A 25812-nucleotide genomic window follows, 5' to 3' on the forward strand; every position below is an offset into this window, starting at 1 on the left:
GAGTCATAGGCGCGGCAAACACATAGAGCGGAACTATCATCTGATCCGCGATATAGTGCATTGAGGAGACGTGATCGTCACGAAGATCGCCTCGAAGCAAAATGTTGCTGATCCGTTTACGAAGGCTCTCACAACTATAATGTTTGAGGGTCACCTTCAGAGCATAGGTCTACGGAATCGTCTGCGGCTGGACTAAGACAAGTGGGAGATTTTATTGCACTGGGTTTTTATGCCCTAGTTTATTGTTTTGTACTTGTTTTTTTTTTTTTTTGTACTCCCCACTTCGCTTTAGGACAAGTGGGAGATTGTTGGGGTTTGTGCCCTAAAGTCTCGTGTCCTGTAGTTTGTAAACAACTTTGTAAGAACGCTTGTGATGTATAATCTATATGATATTTACTTCACTTCTTGACTTTGTACATTTAGATGTTTTTTATTTTACCACAAACCAATAAACTTAATATCCCTTGTTGTCTCTATGTAACTTAAGCATGTATGTAGTGACAGACAAGTGGATCATGTCTAAAGTGACAACCAAAATGGTCTATAGTATATGGATATAGAAGGGAAACCTTATCCTGGTAACATTACGGACGCGACCCACTTTGTGGAATTGTTACAAGTGTTGTGACTTGTCACAGATGGTATGATCCTGATCATTCGTGTAGGGGACATGCGAGCGGGGGCGTCCTATACAAAGAGTTTGTATAAGACCTGACCTCGAAGTGTTAACATCTCGCCATATAACTCCATTCATGACTAAGACTTCACTTCACCAGGATGACCATAGGTAACATAACCTCAATCCTGAGTGAGTTGGGAACTCATACCATTGAGGGCGGTCCTTTTATTTGCATGGGTGCGAATGGCCAGAGTGTCGACTCAAACCTGCCACTTTGAGGATTCGTCTAATTTGGGAGTTGGGAACTCAACTTCACAATATGTCGTTCACTCCTTCCCCAAAGCAGGCGTAAGTAGATAGATTTCTCTCTTAAAGGTTGATCCTGGGGTTTAAACGATATGGCGCCACACACCTTCTCATGGCCCGAGAGGTGTTCACACATAGTAGGACTATGTTGTATTGTTCATTAGAGGGATCAGTAGTACTTAAGGAGTAAGATATAACTACAGGGGAAAAACGTTAAATTGACCTATTGTAATTACGAGCATCTGTGAAGGGTCATCGTACTGATGATTGGTTATATCCAATGGACATAGAAATATATCTATGGTAAGAAGAGTTTAACTATCGGTCTTTAGTGGAATGTCTGGCAGTTAACGGAAGGTGGATATCGTAGCTAAAGAGTTTAGTCAGCTATTCACATACCATTAGAGCTTCGAGCCATAGGTCCATAAGGTCCCCTTGGTAGCTTGGATACAAGTTAAGAGTCAGTTTTTAGATCAGTTTGAAATGTCCAAATTGACAAGAGGGAACTCGATTATATATGATATAATTGAACTAGTTAATTATATATGATATAATTAACTTTATGTATGAGATACATTAATTTGGAAGAAAATGGATATAAATATGATTTATATCTAATAGAGGAAAAATACTATGATTAATATATGATATTAATTCATGAGTTATGAATATGATGTGATGATATTAATTGTCTATTAATTGGACGGTTAAAGTGGTAATAGGACGGCATCTCTTCTATTTTCATAACAGATGAGTAAGTTGAAATGTATTTGAGACACTTAAATAGCTCAGGGTGTGTTAAGCATGGTATGCACGGATATTGTGTTGAAGAGTGTCATCGCTTAGAAAAACCTGTGCCTATACAATTGTGCTTGAACGATCACTTACCTATACGATAGTGCTAAGTGATTGTTTAATGACTACACCCGCGTATGCTATTTATTAAACAATCGTTTACCTTTTTCTAAGCGACCGTTTAGCGTTCGATATTTACTAAACCATGGCATAGACAATCGCTTAGTTTTTCCTATACGATCGTATACTTCACCTAAACGATCAAGTATTTTGTCTATACGATAGACGGGCCTATCTCCCACTTACTTGATCTTTGTATACGATCTCCCTTCCTCCTTCCCTCTACCAAATCTGAACAAAGCCCACCCTTTGGATTCTCACTCCAAGAATACTGAGGGCTCTGAGTGGTGGTGTCATCCCCGTTTTCTTCTGTTCGTGTGGAGATTGTTCAAGGTAGACGATTGGGTTTTGCTGAGCAATAGCTTACTGTCTCAGCAAAAGCAAGATTTGCTGTGAAAAATAAGTCTTGAACTGATATGATCTCTTGATCTCTTATTTATTGTTATTTTGAGCATGTCAATAATTTAGCATTATGAATGCATATTAGTATGTTTGAATGTATATGTGGAAATTATGTCACAATGAATTGGAAAGATCCGCTTCCACTTGTAGGTACTCTTGAATAAGAGTTCCATCACCATTGTCTAACATCAGGACTGTTAGTTGCTTCCTCAAAACTGGTGGGTTCATTGTTGCTTAATGAAATGGCAGCACTTAAAGCAACACTAGCAAAGTCAGATTCTAGATATCTTGCAGGGGGCATGATGGTTCTTCTAGTTCTATCTCTTGCTAAGGAATAATTTTGTAAAACTCCATGTGTCTCTACTTGTTCACTTGACACAAGTACACTAGTCTCAGTAGTGTCATCACCTTCAACTTCTAGATTTTGAGAAGAAGTAGAAGCTCCTTGATCATTTTGAGGCTCTACCTCAAACCTTGTGCTATTGTTCTTAGATATAGATGTAGATTATTGCTCGAACATCATCAACATCTCATTTTCTCTGAGCATCACATCTCTACTATTTACACATCTCTTCTCAATAGGATGCCATAGTCTATAATCTTTTACTCTAGGTGTAAAGCCTAGAAACATACATTTGATAGCCCTAGGTTTCAACTTACCTTGTCTTTGATGCACATACCCTACACACCCAAACACCTTCAAGTGTTCCAGCTTGGGAGGCTTTCCTGTCCACCTTTCTTCTGAAGTTTTCAACTCAATGGATTGATGTGGACACCTATTTAGAGTGTAGATCGTGTAGGAAACTGCTTCAGCCCAATATTTCTCAGGCAAAAAAGCATTAGACAGTTGATATCTCACCCTTTCAAGCACTATTCTGTTCAATCTTTCAGCAACTCCATTTTGTTGATGTGTATACCTCACTGTTTTGTGCCTCACAATGCCATTTTCCCGGCAAAACAAATTGAACTCCTCTCCACAAAACTCTATACCATTGTTAGTTCTCAAGTGTTTTATATGTTTAGAGGTTTGCTTTTCAATCAAAGTTTTCCATTCTTTAAATCTTCCAAACACTTCATCTTTGGTTTTTAGAAAGTAAACCCAACACTTTCTTGAATTGTCATCAACAAAAGAAAGAAAATACCTTGCTCCACTTAGAGAAAGAGAGTGAGTTGGCCCCCGTAAGTCAAAATGCACATATTCAAGTATCTCTTTGGAAGTATGATGTCCTTTAGGGAAGCATACCTTGTTGCTTTGCCAAGGATGCAATGCTTACAAAACTTCAAGCTGCCTCCAATACCTTTAGAAAGAATCCCCTGTTTTAAGAAAACTTGTAGCCCTCTCACACTAATATGTGATAGACTCTTGTGCCATAGCTCATCTTCTGTGGGTTCTTCATCTGTAGCCATCAAGGTTGAATGTGCCATTTACACATCTTTAATGACATACAAGCCATTAACTTTGGTTGCCATCAACACTACTTTTGAGTCTTTAATTATTTCAAATGTGCCTCCAACTCCTCTATATTCACAGCCAATGGAGTCAAACATCCCCAATGATAGGAGATTTCTTTTCAATGTAGGAACATGCCTCACATTCCCAATCAACTTCACTGATCCATCTTGCATCTTCAAGGATACAGACCTAATTCCAACAACCTTGCAGGTATTGTTATTTCCCATGTAGATCAGCCCTCCATCCCACTTCTTATAGGTACAAAACCACCCTTTAGATGGTGTCATATGGACTAAACAGCCAGAATCTATCACCCAATCTTGAGTCTCCATAGAACTTTACTCTCCACACTCTTCAGTTGCAGCCAAGGCATCTGAATACACAAAGGAATTTTCCTCCACAGCAGCCTCTACTTGTTTTCCTCCTTTGTTCTGTTGGTTCAGCTTCCTCTTCAAGGCATAACAGTCTTTCTTCATGTGTCCAAGTTTTTGGCAAAAATGATACTTGATCTTAGACTTGTCACCACCATTCTGCTTTCCCTTCCCATTGTTCTTTGTTTTCCCCTCTGAAAACAAGCCTTCTCCTTCTTGTTGATCTTTCTTGCTCATCTGTAACTCTAGTTCTCTGACTCTTATTGCTAAATTATTGCTTCTGTCATGATTCTTTTTTTACCATACTTCATGGTTGTCTTGACATCTTTAAATGATTCTGGTAGAAAGTTAAGTAAAATAAAAGCTTCCTTTTCTTCCTCAGTGTTGTCTTCTATTGATCTGAATTCTGATGACAGTCTCTTGAATTCGTTCAAATTATCAGTGAGAGACTTTGTAGCATCCATCTTGTATGTGAAAAATCTTTCCCTCGAGAAAGCTTTATTAAGTAAGTCTTTGTTGAGATAAATCTCATTTAGTTTGTTCCAGAGATTATAACAAGTAGGCTGGTCAATAATCTGCCTTAAAACACTATCTGTGACATTCAAAATAATAGTTCCATAAGCATTTACCTCTATTGTCTCTTTCTCTGCATCGGTGAGTGTTTCAGGGTATTTTGTTGGGTTCGTGATGGCCAGAAGTGCCTTCTACTGACTCAAAACTGCCTTAATCTTCGCTTTTCATAATTCAAAGTTTGTCTTTCCATCAAACTTCTCGATTTCATACATGGTTCTAGCCATTCTTGAACTTTAAGATTGACTTATCTTATTAGAAGTATGCAAGAATTCAAATCTTAGATCTGTCTTGAGTTGTTCACTAAGCTTTGATACCACTTGTTGCCCCAAATACCTATGATCCACTTGTTTTCAAGCCAAAACAATTCAACATTAACAATCAAGTTCACTTCAAGACTTGGGAAGACTGTATGCTTCAAGCTTCAAAACTCTTCTATCGTTTACCTGAATACTACTTAATCGTGTAGACGAAGCTCCAAAGAACTAGATGATAGTTCAATTATGTAAACGATATTAAGAAAATTTAGACGATAGTTGTGTGGAACGAAGCGATCGTATGGACGACAACTGAGGTACTAGACGATCGTATAGACGATGCAATGCATAGTTAAACGATCGTGTAAACGATGCGAGAGGAACTAAATGATCGTGTACACAATACCTAAGTAAAAGCTAGACGATCGTAGAGAAAGAAAGAAAGAACACAAGTATTTAAGTGGTTCAGCCAAAGGCCTACGTCCACTGTCCAAATCGAGCGGGTCTCTTTTTATTACTTTTTCTTCAAACTTCTTATAAAATGAATATCTTACTCTCTCTCTCTCGTTATTCTCTCATTCGTTTTTGTTTTATACAGGCGCTCATTGTCAACGAAGAAGCTCTGGTGGTTACAACAAACATAACAAAAAGAATACGACAATGATCAACTAACTGCATCTTTATTTCTTTTGTCTCGGTTCTTTCTGTAACAGTTTCAGATGCATGTTCTAAAATCCTTTTGGGCTGATGTTGTTTCCACAACTTGTTTCTTAATAAATCGCATGCCCTCTTCCATTCTGAAGGATGAGATACATTTTTGTACTTTATGCCTCAAGCAACATTTGTTTCCCATTCCACCCAAAATATTTGGTTGTACCTGCTTTATTCGGGATGTTCAGCCTCAACATACCAAGCTAGATCCAAAGTCCTTATACACTACAAGAATTTTGGCCTTTAATGTCGGTTGAAAAAGGTGAAATCAGATGCATAATGTCGATTTTGTTTTTTTTAAAAAAAAAAAATAGATATTTAATGTTGGTTTTAAACCGACATTGTAGAGATACCTTTAATGTCGGTTTTAAACCGACATTAAAGACTCGCTTAATTTTTCCCTCTTCACTCTCCCCCTATTTTCTTTTTCCTCTTATTCTCACACTTCCTCAGACCCTCTTCTTTCTCACTTCTCTCTTCCAAACCCTTGCCAATGGGTAGCGTAACCTGCACCGCCATGCAACCCGTGCAGGTATGTCGTGGTGTAGATCTAGTTGTGCAGGTCTGTTCATCGTGCGACCCGCGCCCCCGCACTCAGTCGCTTGGATCTAAAGTCCAGACCTGAAGTCGCCCGGATCCGTGTGCCACCATTCGTCGTTCGATCTGAAGTTCGTCGTTCGTCGTTCGTCTTTCGTTCAGATCAGTATGCTCTTCTTCTCTTTCCTCTCTTAAACTCACAGCAATTTTTGTTCTTATGTTACGCCTCTCAACTGTTTGTGTAAATGTCTCAATGTTACGCCTCTCAACTTTCCTCTCAGTGCTAGACGATCGTGTAGATATGGCAGGCGCTAGACGATCGTGTAGGCGGGCGCTGGACGATCGTATAGCAGATGCGCGGGCACTGGACGATCGTCGATCGTGTAGGCAGGCGCTGGATGATCATATAGCAGATGCGCGACGCTAAGCGATTGACTACACAATGGCGCTACGTGATAGGCATGAGCGCTAGACGATGAGCAGACGCGCTGATCCGTGTGTCGTCGTTCGTCGTTCGATTTGAAGTCCAGATCTGAAGTTCACCATTCATCGTTCGTCCAGATCAGTATTCTCTTCTTCTCTTTCCTCTCTTAAACTCATAGTAATTTTTGTTCTTATATTATGCCTCTTAACTGTTTGTGTAAATGTATCAATGAAAGCCAACTGCGGTTTCACTTCAATATGTCTCTCTGCTTCTAGATTTGGGCCTACTTTTTATGTGTCTATGGCCTTTGAAATTCGTTTTGATTAATGGTTTTATTGTATATGATACATTTGTTGAAGTATTGGCAAGAGGCGTTGCCAAGAGTTGCTCCTGCGTTGGGTATGCGTGAGCAAGAGTAGTAAAAGCAAAATGTTGAACACAAGGCACTGGGTAGATGATCGTGTAGCAAATGGGTAGCACTACACGATGAGGTAGGCAATCGTGTAGGTGGGTGTTGGACGATCGTGTAGCAATGCAGAAGCTAAACGATAAGGTAGACGATCGTATAGCAGATGCGCAAAGCTAAGAGATGCACTAGACGATCGTGTAGATATGCGCGGGCATTGGACGATCGTCGATCGTGTAGGTGGGCGCTGGACAATCGTATAGCAGATGCGCGGGCGCTAAGCGACGATGGCGCTACGCGATGGGCATGAGCACTAGACGATGAGCAGACACACTACACGATAGACGGAATGCTAAGCGATAGACGATGACGTTAAGCGATAGGCGAATGCGTTAGACGATAAGGCGTCAGCGCTAAACGATGGAGGTAAACAATGGGTGCGGTAGCTAAATGATAGCCTATGTGCAAGATCGTTTACTAAACAATTGAGCTACACGATGGGCCGCTGGAGCTAAGCGATAGAGTATTTATACTTTTTCTTGGGGAACTCTAGTAAAGATTTTTGGTATCGCAACCTCTTTATGCTTTTTCTTGGGGAACTCTAGTAAAGAATTTTGCCTTGAATGTACCATTTATACACATTCCCAATAAACTCGGTTAGTTGAATATGAATTCTGATCACATTTTCACTTTCAGTCCTTTTTCTTAAACCTTTTTTGTTTGTGATCCTTTGAACAACAGTGGTCAGACAAAGATGCCTATAACCAAACATTGCTAAAGCTGGGGGTTCTGTTCAAGAAGAATTATGAAGGGATCCATACTTACCAAGTGGAGAGAGATAGTAAACTCATAATGTTTGTAAAATCATAATGTTTGTATTACTTGTAATTTGTATTTTCAAGGGCTGAATTATTATACAACCTTTTAAATTATAATTTTATAGCATAATTTATGGATTAAATGTAATAGATTTACTATCCATACATAAATAATATGTCATAGCCACAGTGTTCGATGATGATGTGTCATGTTATACTTTTTGACCAAAAAAATGGATTCGGCAATGGAATTTTAAAAAAAAAATGGACAGATTTGGGCTTCAATGTCGGTTAAGAATTTTTAAAAAAAAAAAACACAGGTTTTAATGTCGGTTGCAATTGACATTAAAGACCTTTAATGTCGGTTGGAAATTTCACTGAAGACCTTTAATGTCTGCAACCGACATTAAAGGTCTTTAATGTCGGTTGCAACCGACATTGAAGGCTGTGTTATTGAAGCCCTTTAATGTCAGTTTAAAATCGACAATAAAGGCAACCGACATTAAAGGGCTTTAATAACACTATCTTTAATGTCGGTTGTCAACAGATATTAAAGCCCTTTAATATCAGTTTAGCCCAAATTTCTTCTAGTGAAAATGTATTTTTCTAGGTTATTCCCATGTTCAAAAGGAGTATCGGTGTTATTGTCCTAGTCTAAATAAATATTTTGTCTCTTCTGATATCATGTTTTTTTAACATTCCTCATTTTTTCATCACCGCCTTCTCTTCGAATAAGAGTCAGGGGGAGCATAAGGAATTAGAGGATGATTTCCTTGTTTACACAGTTATTTCTCCTTTCGATCCTCTTCTTGATTGATCTCTACTTGTGGCTACCTCTACTCTTCCACTCATCATTAAGGTCTATACTCGACGAAAATGTCCTTTAGTTCCATGCCCTGTACCAGAGACTTCTTCATCTCCTTCGGTTCCATGCCCTATACCAAAGTCTTCTTTGTCATTGGATCCAGAAAAGAGTGATGATCTTTCTATTGCTCTTCATAAAGGTAAACGTACATGTGCTCATCCTATTTCCTCTTTTGTTTCATATAACCATTTTTCACCTTTCAAATGTTCATTCATTGCATCCTTAGACTCTGTATCCATCCCTAAAACTGTTCATGAGGCTTTGTCTCATCCTAGTTAGTGTGTCACAATGGTGGAGGAGGTGATTGCCTTAGATGATAATTGTACTTGGGATTTAGTTTCTCTCCCTACAAGAAAGAAGACTATCGATTGCAAATGGGTGTGTGCAGTTAAAGTCAATCCTGATGGTTCTGTTGCTCGGTTAAAAGCGCGCCTTATAGCGAAAGGCTACACACAGACTTATGGCGTTAACTTGATACTTTTTCTTTTGTAGCAAAAATGGCATCTACGAGGTTGTTTATTTCATTAGCTTCAATCAATCATTGGTCTTTACATCAGCTTGATATTAAAGATGCATTTCTTCATTGTGATCTTCAAGAAGATGTGTATATGGAGCAACCACCAGGGTTTGTTGATCAGAGGAAGAATGAAACGGTGTGTCACCTTCGTAAATTTTGTAGGGATTAAAGCAGAGTCCACGGACTTGGTTTGATAAATTTAGTCAGGTGATTGAAAGCTTTAGAATGCGGAAGAGCACGTCAGATCATTCGGTCTTTTTTAAGAGATCTGAAGGTGGTGTCATCTTGTTAGTCATATATGTGGATGATATTGTGATTACTAGTGATGATGTTTTAGGTATCCAGTCTTTAAAGACATTTCTTCATAGTCAATTCCATACAAAAAATTTGGGCATGTTGAAATACTTCTTAGGAATTGAGTTAATAAGAAACAAGAAAGGAGTACTATTATCATAGGGAAAATATGTACTTGACTTGTTGACTGAAACAGGGAAGCTAGGGGCTAAGCCATGTAGTACCCCAATGATGCCCAACTTACAGCTCACAAAAGATGGAGAATTGCTAAAAGATCCTAAAAGATATAAGAGGTTAGTGGGAAAACTTAATTACCTTATAGTGACTCGACCCGACATAGCCTATTCAGTAAGTATTGTGAGTCAGTACATGTCCTGCCCTACAGTTGATCATTGGGCTGCATTGGAACAGATTCTATGTTATCTGAAGGCTGCTCTCAAGAGTGGTTTATTATATAAAGATTATGGTCATACTAATATTGAATGTTTCTCAAATGTCAATTGAGTAGGATCTAAAGAAGACAGAAGATCAATCTTAAGGTATTGTGTTTTTGTTGGTGGTAATTTGATTTCTTGGAAGAGTAAGAAGTAAAATGTGGCGTCACATTCAAGTGCGGAATTGGAATATAGAGCAATGACACCGTCTGTATATGAATTGATTTGGATATATCAACTTTTTGTTGAGTTGGGATTTGAAATTACCATACCAACAAAGTTGTGGTGTGATAATCAAGTAGCACTTCATATTAGGTCTAATCCATTTCATAAAAAGACTAGACATATTGAAGTTGATTGCCATTTTTTACGTGAGAAAATTCAATAAGGGTTGGTACCTACAAGATATGTGAAGACTGAAGAACAATTAGGAGATATCTTCACAAAAGCATTGGATGGAATACATATAGATTATCTATATAACAAGTTGGCCGTGATTAACATATATGCTCCGACTTGAGGGGGAGTGTTATAGTTATATTGCTAGGGTTCTCCATTATTGTAAATATTTTGTTTGTATATATTCATATATTTGGTAAATGAATAGCATATTTTGATTCTCTCTCAAACTTAAGAGTTTTACCCAACAAAAATTTATAATCTTAATATAACTTTGGAATGGAAAATGAATCAGTAATAAGTTGTTTTAACAAGGAAAAAAATCTACATTGAACAAAATTGTTGACTAATACAACAATCTTTGATTTATTTGGCTTTGAAGATCACATTTCAAATTTGTAAACTAACAATGAACACTATGAGAGAAGAGAAAACCTCAATATATCTATTAATGTAGAGATTGTCAAGTAGTAGTAGTTTGGGGGGGAAAAGATATACATATTAGAAAAAGTGGGCTCCACCGGCACTAAATCGCTTGAAGCCCCTCAAAAAATTTGTAATGGAAAGATTAGAACATAACTCTTGCAGCAGTTCCTCCTTTGCAACTATAAGGTTGCTAAGAACAATGTGAATAGCTATTAGCAGCACAACAGAAGAAACATATTTTTATATCTCCAATTTGTACTTGAAAAGCCTTTCTTCCTGATTCACCCAGTGAATAGGAAACCCATCATTTACAAGTTCCCCAAAAATAACCAACCAACCTCTCAAAGAGAAAACAGTGTAATTTCTACTATAACTTGATTTTTCAGTTTCTAACTATACCTTGTGCTGTTTCTCCTTCCCCACCATTTCTTTTTCACCCTATCCATGGCACCTTCATTCCCAAGCTTATTCAAAATCACTTTCGTTTCGCGTAGCCTTCCCCCATAATCTTTCTTCCATGCTTCAAACATTTGCTTCAACCTTCTAAGTTCTCTATCTGGGTCGAGACTTGCCTCAACTTGACCGGATTTTACCTCTACCAAGAACTTTGCATCGTCACCGAAGACTTGACTTCTTTGTTCAAATTCTTCAGCTAATCGGCTAATGACACTGAGACCTGCATTCATCGGCCTTACTCCATTGCTTTCGTTAGCTGTGTTGTTACTACCCACTTCCCAACTGTATCCTCTGTCATCACTTGCATTCACTGATGCATCAGAATTTCTCTCTGAATCATCAACTGCTAAGCTTTTCTTTGCAATGGAGAGGCTAGACTGCAGGGATCTCATTTGTCTCTGCCACACCTCTTCCATTGACTTCATTTTCAGCTCATACTCTGACCAACGGTTCTCGTACTGTTGGAGGCGCTGATGGAGGATGTCGTTTTCCTCTTCTTTCTCTCTCAAACCCGCCTCAGCCTTCAGGACTCGACGTTGTAATTCCGCAAGGAATGATGACTTAACAAGCACCTCACCTGACCCATTTGCCTGTTGGAAATTCAAGATTTTGAGTAATCATATTAGACAAACATATAAGAAGGCTGCAATTTCATTTTTAGACTTAGGCTAATGCCTGATTAATTAGATCTATGATTGGGATCCTTCTCGTATAAATATTCTTATTTTCTCACTCAATAGTATAGTAGAAAATAACTCTCAAACATAACTTCAACACTAATTATCAGTCATAAATCAGACAAAGTTGAAGTTGGACCAGCATGGACCTTGAACATTTTAAGGCAACCAGAAAATTCGAAAGAAAGCATGAAAATCAGAGAGAACAGATAAAAATCAAAATGCTAGAAGTTTACCGTCAGGCCACCAGGTTTCATTAATCCTATATCCCCTGAGCATCTCCTGACCAACCAGCCACGGATAACTAAAATGTAACAAACATTAAACCAAATTAGTAAATGAAATCAGAATTCACACCAAAAAAATGCACAAAGAAATTGTATATTCAAGGGCTTAGGAGTGGGGGGCATGCACACTAAGTTATCTCAGATAATTGAACACTGTTTTGTAACAAATCTCAAGACTATGAACTGTAGTCTGCAGTTAGTTGCTTCCTTGTGAAATCATAAATCCAGCAGAATATCTAAGAACAGGTTATTTACCCGATTGTATCGTAAGTGATGCATCACAGACTTTCTTCAAACGTTTACTAGCAATTCTGGCTTTCACACACTTTTGAATAGAAATGGCAGCCCTATGCCTTTGAATCAAGATTGCATACTCTTTTCTGGCTTTCTCCCCACGTGCAACTGCATGAGAAATTAGAATAGATCAAACTCTGTATCCCAAGAACTAGAAAGTGATTGGTTCTAAGTCGACAAGGGAGGTTAATACATGACTGAAGTACGGAAATCCCTCTCTTCAGCTCTTTGAGGTGGCGTCGAGCTAGGTGCCCTCTATAACAGCTTTGAACAGAGAGAATCCCATGGAGGGTGCGGTTTCTTGTATCTTCAAGCACTCCAATCTGCCACATTGTTTTTGTCCAAATTTGATTAGTTGCACTAGTCAGTATGTTATGTGATTATATCAAAGCTACTATGAGAAAAATATTTATATATACACAATGGCAGAGAATAAAGTTCAACGACAATTAAAATTATATAAAATAGAAATAGGTTATAATTTTAATTTCTAAACTTGTATCTCAAGCTTTTTCCATTTTTTACCATTGATTTCTAACCCAATAGAAACCCGAGGAAAATAGCAAGTGCACTATATAAGCAACAAACTTTTACCTGCCCAGTTCGGAAAAACAATTTTGTATAGCCAACTTGGTACATTTCAGGCAATATATTGAATTGATGAAGAATTGCGACCGAGACACTAAGGGGATCCTGCGATGCAATGCTTTCTTGTAGAAGGAAACCATACCTGATGTCCCACACCAAGAGCCATGCACAAGTTATCGACAGATGTTAGAATGAAAAAATTTAAAAAGCATAATGGTGTAACAGCAATAACCAGCACTACCTTCTAGCGAATTTCTGATGTGACATCCGGGTAGGAAAACCAGCTCGTGATATTCGTACCACTTCTAGGACCCCACAACATCTTAACTGTTGTAATACAAGTCCTTGCTCATACAATCTGGGAGATTGAACGTTGTTGGGCTTGATGCAACGGATGAAATGGGGTGTTGTATTTTCAAGACGGAGCATCAATTGGAATAATTGACCCTAAATAAATTCAAATCTGTTAATTAAAGCAAGAAGTTCAATATATGAAAATTCAGTTCCTAAAAGATAATCGAACCCTGAAGAAATCCTCATTCACGTATCCACCTAGTACTAAGAAAAGGTCAAACTCAATGATTCTGTATCCTACTGTCATGAAATTTACTGTTTCTAAAACAAATGACCATTGGAGATGTCTGTCATATTACCAAATGCATCAAGAGCAACTCGCAAAAATTTGCAAGAATCAGACAAACATCTGAAGAAAGCAAACAAAATAATGTTTTTATCCTGGCTCCAGTTTAAGCCTGTTTCCCCACCCCCCACCCGAATCCTCGTTAATATATAAATTTGAACAAACTCTTAAGAATAAGAATAAGTGAATAATAATGTGTGTAGCCTAAGAATGACTAAAGAAGAAATCGCCAAGAATCAACTTTAGAGCCTTTACTATATATCAAGTTGAGTCAAATATAGGAGAAGGAAAACCTATTTATAAGGGATTAATACACAAACAAGGGTAAAAGGAATTAACCTAGGGATTTACCTAAATTACCCTAATCCTACCTACATCACAATGACTTATAGATGCTGCATAAAGTCAAACAAAATAAGTCCTAGGTTCAGGAAACATCATGCACAAGTGTGATTGAATGATAAATTTATTATGAAAGACAGATTACCTTGAACTTTCTTGCGACACTTAGTTTTTGGGATTCTGCACCACCAGACTTGTGTAAAGTGCCACCTATGGACTTTTCCGATTGAGTTAGCATGTTGGATGCAAAAATCTGAGGGAGATGGCATGAGCATGAGGATAGGAGTTGAATAGAATCTAAATGTAGCAAGTCCCTGTTTTTCTCCAGAAAACCAGTTGTATCATAAGTGACCTGAATGAAGACCCAAATGCAACTATCAAAAAGTCAGGTAAAATGAACTGAGGAAGAGAAATTTCACCAATGACTACCACAACTTATATTATTTACACCAGGCAATAATATTTTCTTAAATATTTTGTCAATTTAACAGCTTCACGCAGTAAATCCATCACAAAACAGAAGGAAATTAGAGACGGTTAATTGAATCAAGTCAGGGGCCTTTGGAATAGCAATAATCCCTCTGACTAAGTGATGAAAGTTTGCATAAATTATAAAAATATAAAAAGTAAACTGCAATAGGAGTAGAAAATAAATAAATAAATGTTATATGCCAATGATATGTAAATACCTCTCCTGCATAATGACCGACAGTGAAGGCTTTCCCTCGTTCTCCTCTAAAAGAAGAATTACGACCCAAATGCTGCTTAAGCTTGTTCGCGAAGGTCAGATCTGTGCCATTTGGAAAAGTGGACTCCTCATCTAACAGGGACAACAATCCCAAAGGTTTCTGCGTAGAAATTATAAAATAAAATTCAAAGAAAGCATGACGAACACTTTTTTTCTAATAAAGCATCACTCAAATCATAGTCCAAACTAATAACTCAGAACAAACATCAGCACTTGTTATAGCCTACTACTCAGACAGACTATATTAGACACCGGTAAATTAATAGTTAAATAGAAGATTTAGGCCAGGGCATTTCAGCATATGAGTTCGTCTGAGAATGTACCAGGGAGAGCCTAGATGGCATACATAAGTTCAACCCAACTTTTGGTGAAAGACATAAAAGAAACAATAAACCAAAAGGCATATGAGCTTCCAGATAATTCAAGAGGGATGGTAATCTCTCCCTACTCACTATTCTCTAATAACAAACCTAACTATCCACTCTCACGCTTGCCCCTTACAAAATTTGCGCATCCCCTTCCTACTAACTGTTGGGATATATTCCCCCCTTTACCCTTCCTAATGTACTGACAATAAGAGGCTTTACAATTGTAGTTATAATCAGATATAGTATGCAGATTTAACGTAGTCATGCTCTGAAACAACATACAAAAACCAGTGAACTTGTGTTATTGAATATCAGCCAAAAGGTGAAAAAAAAATTGGTGAAGTACAAGTAAATAGAAAGATTAGAAGATGAAGATAAAATCAACATAAATACTAAAAAACCAAGAGATGGTAGTGCAAAGAACCAAATCAATAAATTAAAAGCTACCTTTTCAAACAGACTGAGACAATCTTGGTTGTCGTCAAAATCAACTTTTGCCCAATCAATGCCATCTTGAATATATTCCTAAAATAAGTAAACTTCAATGTCAAGCATGAGAAATGAGACGAAAATCTAGTTATAGTTCCTTTCCCTCTCTATAAGCCAGCTTAACGCTGGGGATAATACAGGTTACACTTTTCTCTTGTATGACCTATTCCATGGTAAGGGTCCACAATTTTATGATTTGGTAGATTCTAATTTTGTATTCCATTGCTATCATTAGGTCATTTTAATAAATCTGGTCCAAACAACTTTAGGTGAACCATGCATACATAAAAGCTATGAGATTTTTACCGTGTTACATTCCTAAATTACACCAAAACGATGAAATAATACATTCAGATAATAGCTATTCATCATCAGAATTAGACATATATTAACCCTCAGTACTGTCTGAATTAGGAACAAGAAGAGGAGAAACGGCTGTTGCATTCCAATTAAAAGTAATAGCTTGAAATCATTTCAGCTTAATTCAACTGGACTGTTACCTCTTGCTCTAGCTTAAATAAATGACGGTTGAAATGCTGCTGCAGTCTCTCATTTGCATAGTTAATACAGAACTGTTCAAAACTATTCCTCTACAAAATCAAGGAATGGAGAGGGAAAAGATATTAGGATAAAGATTCATACCACATACAGTGACACACTGAGTCCAGAATGGGGAGAGAGAGAGAAATTAAGAGCTTAAATGAGGCATACATCAAATGATTCAAAGCCATAGATATCAAGAATGCTGATTGATCTGCCAGTACGTCGTTTGCCTACAGCAAGAGATTTGTTAATTTGTTCGACCAGCCACTCAAACAAACAAGCATAAATTGACTTTGCCAATGCATCTCTTGTGTCAATTGCCTGAAAAGTGTAAAGTCAGAAAAATGAGATCTGATGTGGGAGTTCTCACGAAGATAAAAGTTAAATGCAGTCTTCTAATATATCAGATGGTTGGAACAACAATACAATATAACTAAGTATAAATTACTTTGTAAGGTTCAAGCTCTATTTTGATCCCCAATCCACATCTTATGATACAAATGTATAACAATGCAAGACTGACAAAGCATAAATCCAAATGTGAGTGCATACTGATGAAACCAAAGCCAAAATAAAATTTTAAAAAAACAAAACAAAAAAACAAAAGGACAAGCACTGGTTATGTTTTTAATTGCACAACCGTGTGCATGGCATGAGCCTCAACAGATTTGGGCCTGAATAGTCTAGTCATTCCACCACAACTATTCAATATAACCTTTCCACCAAAATCACTCATCTTTGACGTACATTGAACAATTTGTTTCTGTCTGTTTAACAATTTGTTTCTGTCTGACAAAAATCTTTGTGAACAAAGAAGAATTTAACAGTAGAGAGTTCTACTCGCAATTTGAAGCTCCAATCACAATTAAATTCAAGCTAAAACATTTACCATAAATAGTTACTAAGTCATTGCTTAAACATAATTTAAAGGTGATTAATCATGCAGTTTGCATCGGGAATTAGTTTCTCCCTTGTACACAAAATAAAGTAAAGGTTTTCCTGAACAAGTTTCTTGCCTGAGATAAAGTAAGCTTTTGGACAATGCTGTCGTTGCCAACTCTCATTTTTCGAGTTGATAAAGCTAGTTTAAGCTCTTCAATCTCACACTCAATCAGCTTAGCAACAGTCTGTAAACCTGAAAATGGTTATCCAATAAAAAGCATAACGCTCAAGAAACATGTTACAACGGAACATGAATAATTAGAAAGAAACCAAATACATAGTTACTTATATAGTCATGCAAGTAAATACTGTAATTACAAGTAGACGAGTGACATTCTAAATCACTATGAATGAAAGAAACAAAGAATAAAGAAAGTTATAGATGTATTTCTAGAAATTGTTATCCCAAGGATGGGAATTACTTCTTTTTTGTTAAAGCCCTACAATGGTTTTTAAAAATATGAACTTTAATTTCAGTAAAGGAAGGTATCTGTTTATTCTTCATGATATTAACCATAATTTCTATCCTGCCTATTTCAATGTCAAAGATGGAAAGCTAAATTGAAGTAGAAAGAATACGAGAAATTGCTCTCACACTTCCTAAACATTAGACAGAATGATAACCACTCAATTGTATCGCCATTTGTTCATTTTGGTTTATCTGACACTAAACTCTTTTATAGTTTATTTCACACGGTTATTTATAGGCAACAAAAGCATCCCTAATTATGACTGACAAATTGACAATATTAATTTCACGATAATTTAAGCCTCAGGAAGTACTTAGAAAAGAATATAAGAAAAGAGGCTGAAGAAAGTGCCCAAAGTGTGTCTTTCCTGTTCAAATCTATGCTACAAAATAGAAACATATTTTACAATTAGAAATTCTAACCTTCATCTTCAACAGCCTCTACATGATTCTCATTGTCTATAACGCTAAAGGAAACATTTCCCAGCCAAAGAACAGCAGCAAGCATTGCAAATACACTGTGCTGATCTTCTTTGCTGATATGGACGACATCTAGTGCTTCCTGAGAAGTAATGACAGACACATTAAAACAAAATTCTACGAACACATAAAGACTGAATATAACGGATCAAAACAGATTGCTGGTCAGTATTGATTTAATTATAAATTTAAAAAAAATTACCATGACTACACGAAACTCCTCAGCATCATTTACTCTACTTATTGAAAAACAACTGCTCTGGCAGAGATATTTGTACTCTTCCGCTCTTCTCAAGTTTAGCTTCTCTGCACACCAAAGTTAAACCCTAGATGAGATGGTGCCGCAAAAATGAGAACAAGATGTCTAGATGAAACACGGGACACACATCGGTACTGAACTTGGGATGAGTTTAAAGCTAACTATTAAGCCCTTGGTGGTACTTTTAATCAATCCATTTAACAATGAGAAAAGGCAGTTAACAATTACAAGTAGATGAGAGAACTTCAAGAATTCAACCGTGGACGGTAGAACCTAACTACTTTTTCAGTGTGCAACGAAATTATATGCCACGGAATAAAAATTAGATCTTTTGTGCAAACCATGCACGGGAGTAAATATCAGAAATGTGAAATCATAGCAAGGAGAAATTAAGTGGAAAACCTTCAGAAAATTATCAGAAATGTGGGGGGAACCAGCAAATGTTTGAAAATTAGCATGGATTTTTCAAGTTTTTTGAGGCTGCTTCTTGTCCAACTATTAATTTGCAGAAATCCTCCATTGCCGGCTTGAATATTGATAAAGATGAGGTCTTTGAAATGGCTAAGCTGCTCAGTTGTAAGGTTGATTCTCTTCCTTTTTCTTATTTTGGTGTTATGGATGGTGGGAGCCTAAAAAAGAATCATTCTCAACTCCAATTGTTGAGAGACCTCATAACAAGCTGGAAATTTGGAGGGGTTTTTCTCATTTAAAAATGGTGTAGATCTATGCTCATTAAAGCCATTCTTTCAAGTATGCCGGTCTATTTCTTCCCTATCTTTAGAGCTGCGGTTGGCACCTGTAAGACTATTGAAAAGTGATTTAGGGGCTTTTTGTGGGAGGGGGCTAATTTGATAAAAGAGAGTCACCTTGTTAAGTGGGACAAAGTTTCTATCCCATGCTCTTTGGGTGGTTTGGAAGTTGAAAATCTTAGAGCCAAGAACTTTGCCCTTCTTTCTAAATTTTTTTGAAATGGATACTGATCTTAATGAAAAGAGACTAAACTAATGCTCTAAAATACAAGAATGCTCAATATACGGCCTCTGTTTGGAGTGCTCAACACAGGTTGTTTTGCAACACTTTAGATACATTAATTGGAAGGTCGCAAGCACAAACAGTGCTCTAAATATCAGCTAGTACATGCAACTCAAGATAAAACCACTTAAAAGAAACAAAGAAAACAAGATATCCAACTCAATTCATTTGTATTCATGATGTGTAAGCTATTAGATAACTAGTAAAGGAAACACTACTAACAAATTAGCTTCAATTGTTACACCCAAAAGAATGGTTTCAATTGCTTTAGTTAAAAATGAAGTAAATAAACTTCTGATTGTGATACAAATCCACAAGATATAAAAGCACTGTCCCATAACAAGCCAAAATATGACCTACAAATAACTGCAAATTGGAAGAGAGGAATTACCTTTGAGTGTAGGTGAAGCCCCACTACAAAGTTGATAAAAGATGTGGTATGACCTCTCTCCCTCCGTGCATTGGACAACTCTAGACTGTTGGAGAAATATATCATTCTCGAGTAGTTTTTCTTTTTTGGAAAAAAAAAAAAAAAGTAAAGAATCAATTCAGGCCCATTTAAAGGGTAGACTAATAGATTTACCTTTTCAAGCAAAACTGTTCCGGGTTCATCAAGAGGAGCACAATCAAGGTTAGATTTACCATCTCAAATAAAATATCCATTGAAAACCAATCCAGAGTCCAAATTACAGGAAAGCTTACAAGTTTGAATATTTGCACCAGATATTTTTCCAGTTTCACTAAAATGGATTTCTATCAATTTTCCCTGCAAAGGTTAAAATCAATTTAAAAAAGGATTTAGAACCTAAGTAGAAAGCCACTTTATTACATCATAGCCATGTAAATAGAATCAAAGATTTAGGAGCTTACGAAACGGCTTGAGTTATCATTTCTCAATGTTTTTGCATTTCCAAAAGCTTCTAAGATAGGATTGGTCTTTAATATCTCATATTCTATTCCACTTCCACCGCCAAGAGCAGCCAAATATTGCATTGCTATCTTAGCTGTTTCAGTTTTCCCAGCTCCACTTTCACCACTGAAAATGAAGGGATTAAAAGGACATGAATGATAAAGGAGAATATAAAATGCCTTCATGCTATTCACGGCACCCGCATGTTATTTATGATACAAACTAATAGTTATATGGAAAACATGAATAACAAGCTACCATGCTCTAAGAGACATACCACATGCTTGGTGGTATGTTGTCTTACGTCATTTATCTGAATACCTAAATGGTGTAAACTGTAAATACTGTATATATTATTATAACAGAAATGCAATCCATTGGGTCCTGAGCAAAACTATAATCTACTGCTAGAATAATAATACAATATATAACTTCCTTTGCTCTTTTAGATGAATGCTATGCTAATGTGCATGAATAAAAAAGTAACACTTGAAGAGAACAGCAAGGAATTAAAAAAATAAATAATAAATAAATAAATTAACCGTACAACCGTGGAAAACATGCCCCAGCATTACCTTATTATAATTGATTGATTTACTTCATCTGAAAGTGGAAAAAAAAAAGTCGGTAAGCAGACAAAATAACAACCCACGCACAAATTGAATCTAATAAAATATCAAGGGGATCAGGAAACCTCGAATCATCTCTCTTATGGCTGTATCAGTAATGGCATATACGTGTGGACTCTCAATTGTTTTGCGCTTGTATGCGTCAATGTAATCGTTTCCATACAAATCAACTTTCTTAAAAGGATTGATGGCAACCAGAACCGGCCCTGCTTTTGTCTGAAGTTTCCCAAAATCATACCATGTCATTACCAATAGAAATGCTTTTAAGCAGACCCTTGACTAACTAATATATAATAAATTTTCTGACACTCACATATATAATATCTTGATTATATCTGTACTCAAGATCATATAATACTGAAGGCTCATTTAAATAGCTAAGTTGCATAAGATCATCAACGCCATCAAGAATATCCGGATTTGCAGGAATCAAATTTTCAGCTTTCACCTTTAACACCTGAAACCATCCATATGATATAGGCAATCAAATATCAATAAGCTTCCCACAGCTAAAGCTTCTTACAAATTTCAATTTGCTACCTTTCCATCAGTCAGTGAAACTACTGACTCTGTTCCTGCCGTTGATAGTATCTTTACAAGATCCCAATTCCCATTTGGAAGTTTAAACCAAGACTGAAGTATCTGAAATAGAAAAATTGAGCAATGTCTTTAAATCAAAAATGACATATTTCAATTAGAGGAGCCAACAGAATACAATACTTATTCAAAAGATTATGATTAACTGAGAAACTCGTTTGTTCACAATAGCTTAGAAAAGATCGGTCTATACAAGATCATACACGCAAATGGGAGTTTTATATATATATAGATAGATAGATAGATAGATAGATAGATAGATAGATATAGATATAGATATATATCCATTCCAATTTTATGGGAAAATTTTTAAGTTATATGAGATGCACGAAGAAAACAGAAACTATTAAGGCCTGAGCTGCCAAATACAGATGAACCTTTTAAGTGCATTTTCAGAAAGAGATCTAAGACGTAAAAGAGGGGACAATATACACAGCCATGTAATTATTATTGCTCAAAACAGCTTTGTTGTATGGGCAAGGGGACCATCTGTAATAGAAACGAGTAGGTAACAGTGATCAGCTAATCATGAAGATGCAGTCCAATAGGTATGGAAACTGAAAGTTGTGTCTCAACTATTCCACTGTCATCAACTAGCTTAAGCATTTGTATTTGATATTACCTTCTCCAAGAACAAATTGATACACAAGAAGATCCAAAGACATAAATATCTAAATGAAAGAATTATATGAAATTTAAAAACTTATATTTACAGAATATTTAGGTCCACTTGAAAAAATATTTTAGTAGGTAACTGCACACAATTTTTTTATGAGAAACAGGACGTATATTATGCACAAAAAAACCCAAAAAAAAAAAACAGCCTAGAGTCAAGGGCGAAGAAATGATATCTGGACACAATTACTTGCAAGGACAATGATCTAGCATTTTGCACAATAAAATTATACTGCAACTGCCACGCAAGCACGAGCTATTCCTAGATAGCACGCATCCTTCCTTCGGATAATTGCAGTCACTTTAATATGGATTACTACTACTTCTATTGTACTAAAAGAATTCTTAAGTTGATTTCTTTTTTTTTTTTTTTTTTTTTTGAGTATAACAAATTGGGGTAGCGGGAATTTGAACCTCCAACCATAAGGAAGGTAATACATCCCAATTACAGCACTATGTTCACTTTTGGCTAAAAGTATAAGTTAAAACCAGAACATAAATATCCTATTTTGATCATTCTGCATGAAAAATATAGACAAGTGAAAAACATGAGTTGATTTGAGATAGCAAGTAAACTAACACGCATGAAGTTTGCATAACTTAAGAATAAAAAGTGAATCTCATATTTGGTAGGTGGGTTTTCTTACCTCGGCCTACAAATTTGATAATTCCACTAATAACAAAAACCTGAGTTACCTAGCTTATGGAACCCACCACCAGATACTAATTTTTACAAATCATTAATCCATGACCTAAAAATAGCCCATTCATTAGTACAATCCAAAAAAGAATATAGTACACATCTTGGACTAATCAAATCTCAACCTCAGACTTCACCACTCAAGTTTATTACAATTGTGAGCCAAATGTCTCAAATGGAAAAAACGACTAGTATACATCTTCTTTTATATAACAAATTAAGTAAGGAAAGTAAAGGGGGGGAATGGTACTAGAAGGAGAGGAAAGAATGAATGTTAACTTAAGTAGAAATGACCAAGATTTTAATGAGATTAAATGGTAGAAATTAGAATGTATCTCTGGAGTAATGGTGAACTAAAAGTAAAACCTCGGCTACCATTATCCTGTGATTAATTTTTTTTATAAGAGTTATTCTACGATTTGAAATTCAAGTGTCAATATATAACCCAAAATACCTTCCTCGGCGTGTAGGAGGATGTGTCACCCCACCTGCGTTCGCTATGTGAAGCTGATACTGAAGGTGAAGGTAATGGCATAAAACCATCTTCTCCATCATCCATGGTGGGTCTTTCTTCCACTGTTGTAATATTGTAATTGTATGGCGAGTCCTCATTCAGCTCATCAATATTGTTCATACTGTATTGAAGTCGATTGACGGCATCATCTCCAGCAGCACCATTTTCACCATTGACTATCGAATTAGCTTCCGTGTTTTTCACATTCCGATCAAACGACTCTTCCATAGTTTCAGCAGTTTGTGGAATCATGAACCGAGAATTAACTGGCATGGATTTGGTGGACTGCAATGAAACCATCACCTGGGATTTCCGAGACATAGTCCTGAAAATTTATTCATTGTGGCAGAGTGAGCACTGGCAGATGGGATAGCTATGGCTATCAATGTTGAGATAAAAAGATCACTTTCAAAAAAAAAAAAAAAAAGAAACTAATAATTCTAATCAAACTTTAATAAGCTCCCACGTGAACGACCCATCTGACGGACGAAATGGAGGGGACCATCTCTAAGATTAAGATGCAGTATCAACTGATCCTGGTTAGTATGTCACTATTGACAAGTTCAACGCCAAATGTCTCCTCAATTCTGAAATGTCCTAAGCTAATACAGAAAGCAATAAACTTGGTTCAAATCAATTGTATAGATAGAAAGTCTCTGCTTTAACCCAAAAACTCTGAAATTAAAAACTCCTCGATCTGTAAGCTTAAATTCCTTAAAAGCTAACTACCGATCAGAGTTAGAATTGTTTCTTCAATAGATCTTTCAGTTAAATCCACCCATTGGAAGCTAAAGAAAAATTTGAAAAAGTGAAAAGTGAAGCTGAATGACATCAAATTCGAAAACTGAAAACATTAAAAACGAGTTCAACCAAACTTCATCAGTCAGGAAAGAGTAACAACATAATAAAAACGAAGAACATCAACAACAACCAAAACCCATTTGATTTATTTCCTGAAAAGAGAAACACACAAAGGTAAAGTCAATACTAATGCATTAAATCTAAAAATTCATCATCTTACCTCTTTAAGAAATGAAAATACAACAGCTCCGAGCAGATTGGAGGCAAGATCGAGTACCCAAGAACTAAGAAACGAGAAATCTGCTCAGAGCTTGAGAGAATTGAGAATTGAAACAAGAGAAACTGGGGAAATCCTGTGCAAGGAGCTGGAAGAGTTGTGTGAGCTGAGAGAGATCGGTTCCAATGGGGGGGGCTTTCAGGGAAACCTAGAAGCCATAGCCAGGAACATGGTAGGGTTTGTGGAGAAGGAAGAATCAAGGGGTTGGGATTGAGATGGAGATGGAGGGAGGTTTGTTTGGATTGCGAGAAAGTTGAACAGAAAAATGGAAAAGAGAAAATCCAAAGCGTGTAGAGATGGTGCAGCTTTTTTGCCTTGCTTTGCTTGTTATTTTCCTCTGCTTCACAGACACACATAAATTTACATTTTGTTTTTTTTAAAAAAAAAAAAAAAAAAAAAAAAAATTGAATTTTGAATTTGATTCGTATTTAATTTTTCCTCCCCCAATTGAAATTTTGAAATTTTTTTTTTTTTGTTGGAGGAAATTTTATTCCATTGACGATTTTGCCCTTGAAACATTTTCGAATTGCCATGTGTGTCCTCGGTGGATTGATTCGAAAGCACGGAGTTGACTGATCTGAAACAGGGATGTTGGTCCTAGGCCGGATAATAAATTCTTTTATTTTAATATATATATATTAAATTTCATGTATAATCCATACAATTTGAAGTTTGTGTTTATTTGCATTTTAAACTTGGTTAAAATATTATTTTGTTTCCAAACTTTAAAATTCGTACTAAATTTGTTTTCCAAACTTTAAAATTAGTATTAAATTTTCAATTATCCAATTTTAGTCAATAAATTTTAAATTTAATCTCTTTAAAATTAATTTTTCACAAAATTTATTATTTCATGCAAGAAAGTACAATATGTAAATATATTTTTAATATTTATAGTAAAATAAAAATATTGTAGGTAACCAAAAGTTTTTTAAAAGATGAACAATATTCTATCATTGTGAATAAATTTAAGATGTATTCAAAATATAGGGATTAAAATTAAAAAATTGAAAGTATATGGACTTAAATTGAACAAATTTAAAATATAGGGACCAATATAATATTTTAATCTTTAAACTTCTAAAAATATATCTTTAAACTCTTAATTTTATGTCTAAAGAAATTTATTGACGGCTTCAAAATCTTTAAAAAAAAATCAATATATTGTATGTAAGTTTGAATTTTATGTTATTTTAACCTTGAGCTATTCAGTTCTATGTCTAATTGATTCATAAGTTTTAAAAATTCTAGAAGTTCAAGAACTAAATTTATAATTTTTCGAGATCGATGACCAAATGACACAAATGCCGACTTTTTAAATTTAATCATACACACATATACATACAAACATACATATATATTCTTTTTTTA

At 36.0% G+C, this 25812-nt stretch overlaps 1 protein-coding gene across 2 annotated transcripts; it reads right to left on the reverse strand.

Annotated features, from left to right (window-relative positions):
* Positions 1 to 10721: 10721 nt before the first annotated feature.
* Positions 10722 to 24779, reverse strand: LOC120081356 (myosin-1). Of its 2 annotated transcripts, XM_039036147.1 has the most exons (24): positions 24385 to 24779; positions 23304 to 23688; positions 21418 to 21519; positions 21191 to 21334; positions 20943 to 21093; positions 20824 to 20851; positions 20209 to 20374; positions 20041 to 20104; positions 19922 to 19935; positions 19730 to 19814; positions 18250 to 18353; positions 17991 to 18129; positions 17173 to 17291; positions 16325 to 16477; positions 16114 to 16203; positions 15572 to 15649; positions 14698 to 14856; positions 14154 to 14360; positions 13268 to 13473; positions 13033 to 13168; positions 12632 to 12761; positions 12400 to 12546; positions 12094 to 12161; positions 10722 to 11770 (listed from the first exon to the last, which is right to left on the reverse strand). In XM_039036147.1, exons 2-24 carry the CDS (start codon positions 23682 to 23684, stop codon positions 11114 to 11116), a joined length of 3528 nt encoding a protein of 1175 aa, XP_038892075.1. In that variant the 5' UTR covers positions 23685 to 23688; positions 24385 to 24779; the 3' UTR covers positions 10722 to 11113. The 2 variants fall into 2 exon arrangements, with proteins under 2 accessions (XP_038892075.1, XP_038892076.1); XM_039036148.1 differs by lacking the exon at positions 24385 to 24779 and having other exon boundaries at positions 23338 to 23464.
* Positions 24780 to 25812: the final 1033 nt, after the last annotated feature.

Source organism: Benincasa hispida, chromosome 7 (assembly GCF_009727055.1).
Source record: "Benincasa hispida cultivar B227 chromosome 7, ASM972705v1, whole genome shotgun sequence".
In the NCBI taxonomy this organism is placed as follows: domain Eukaryota; kingdom Viridiplantae; phylum Streptophyta; class Magnoliopsida; order Cucurbitales; family Cucurbitaceae; genus Benincasa; species Benincasa hispida.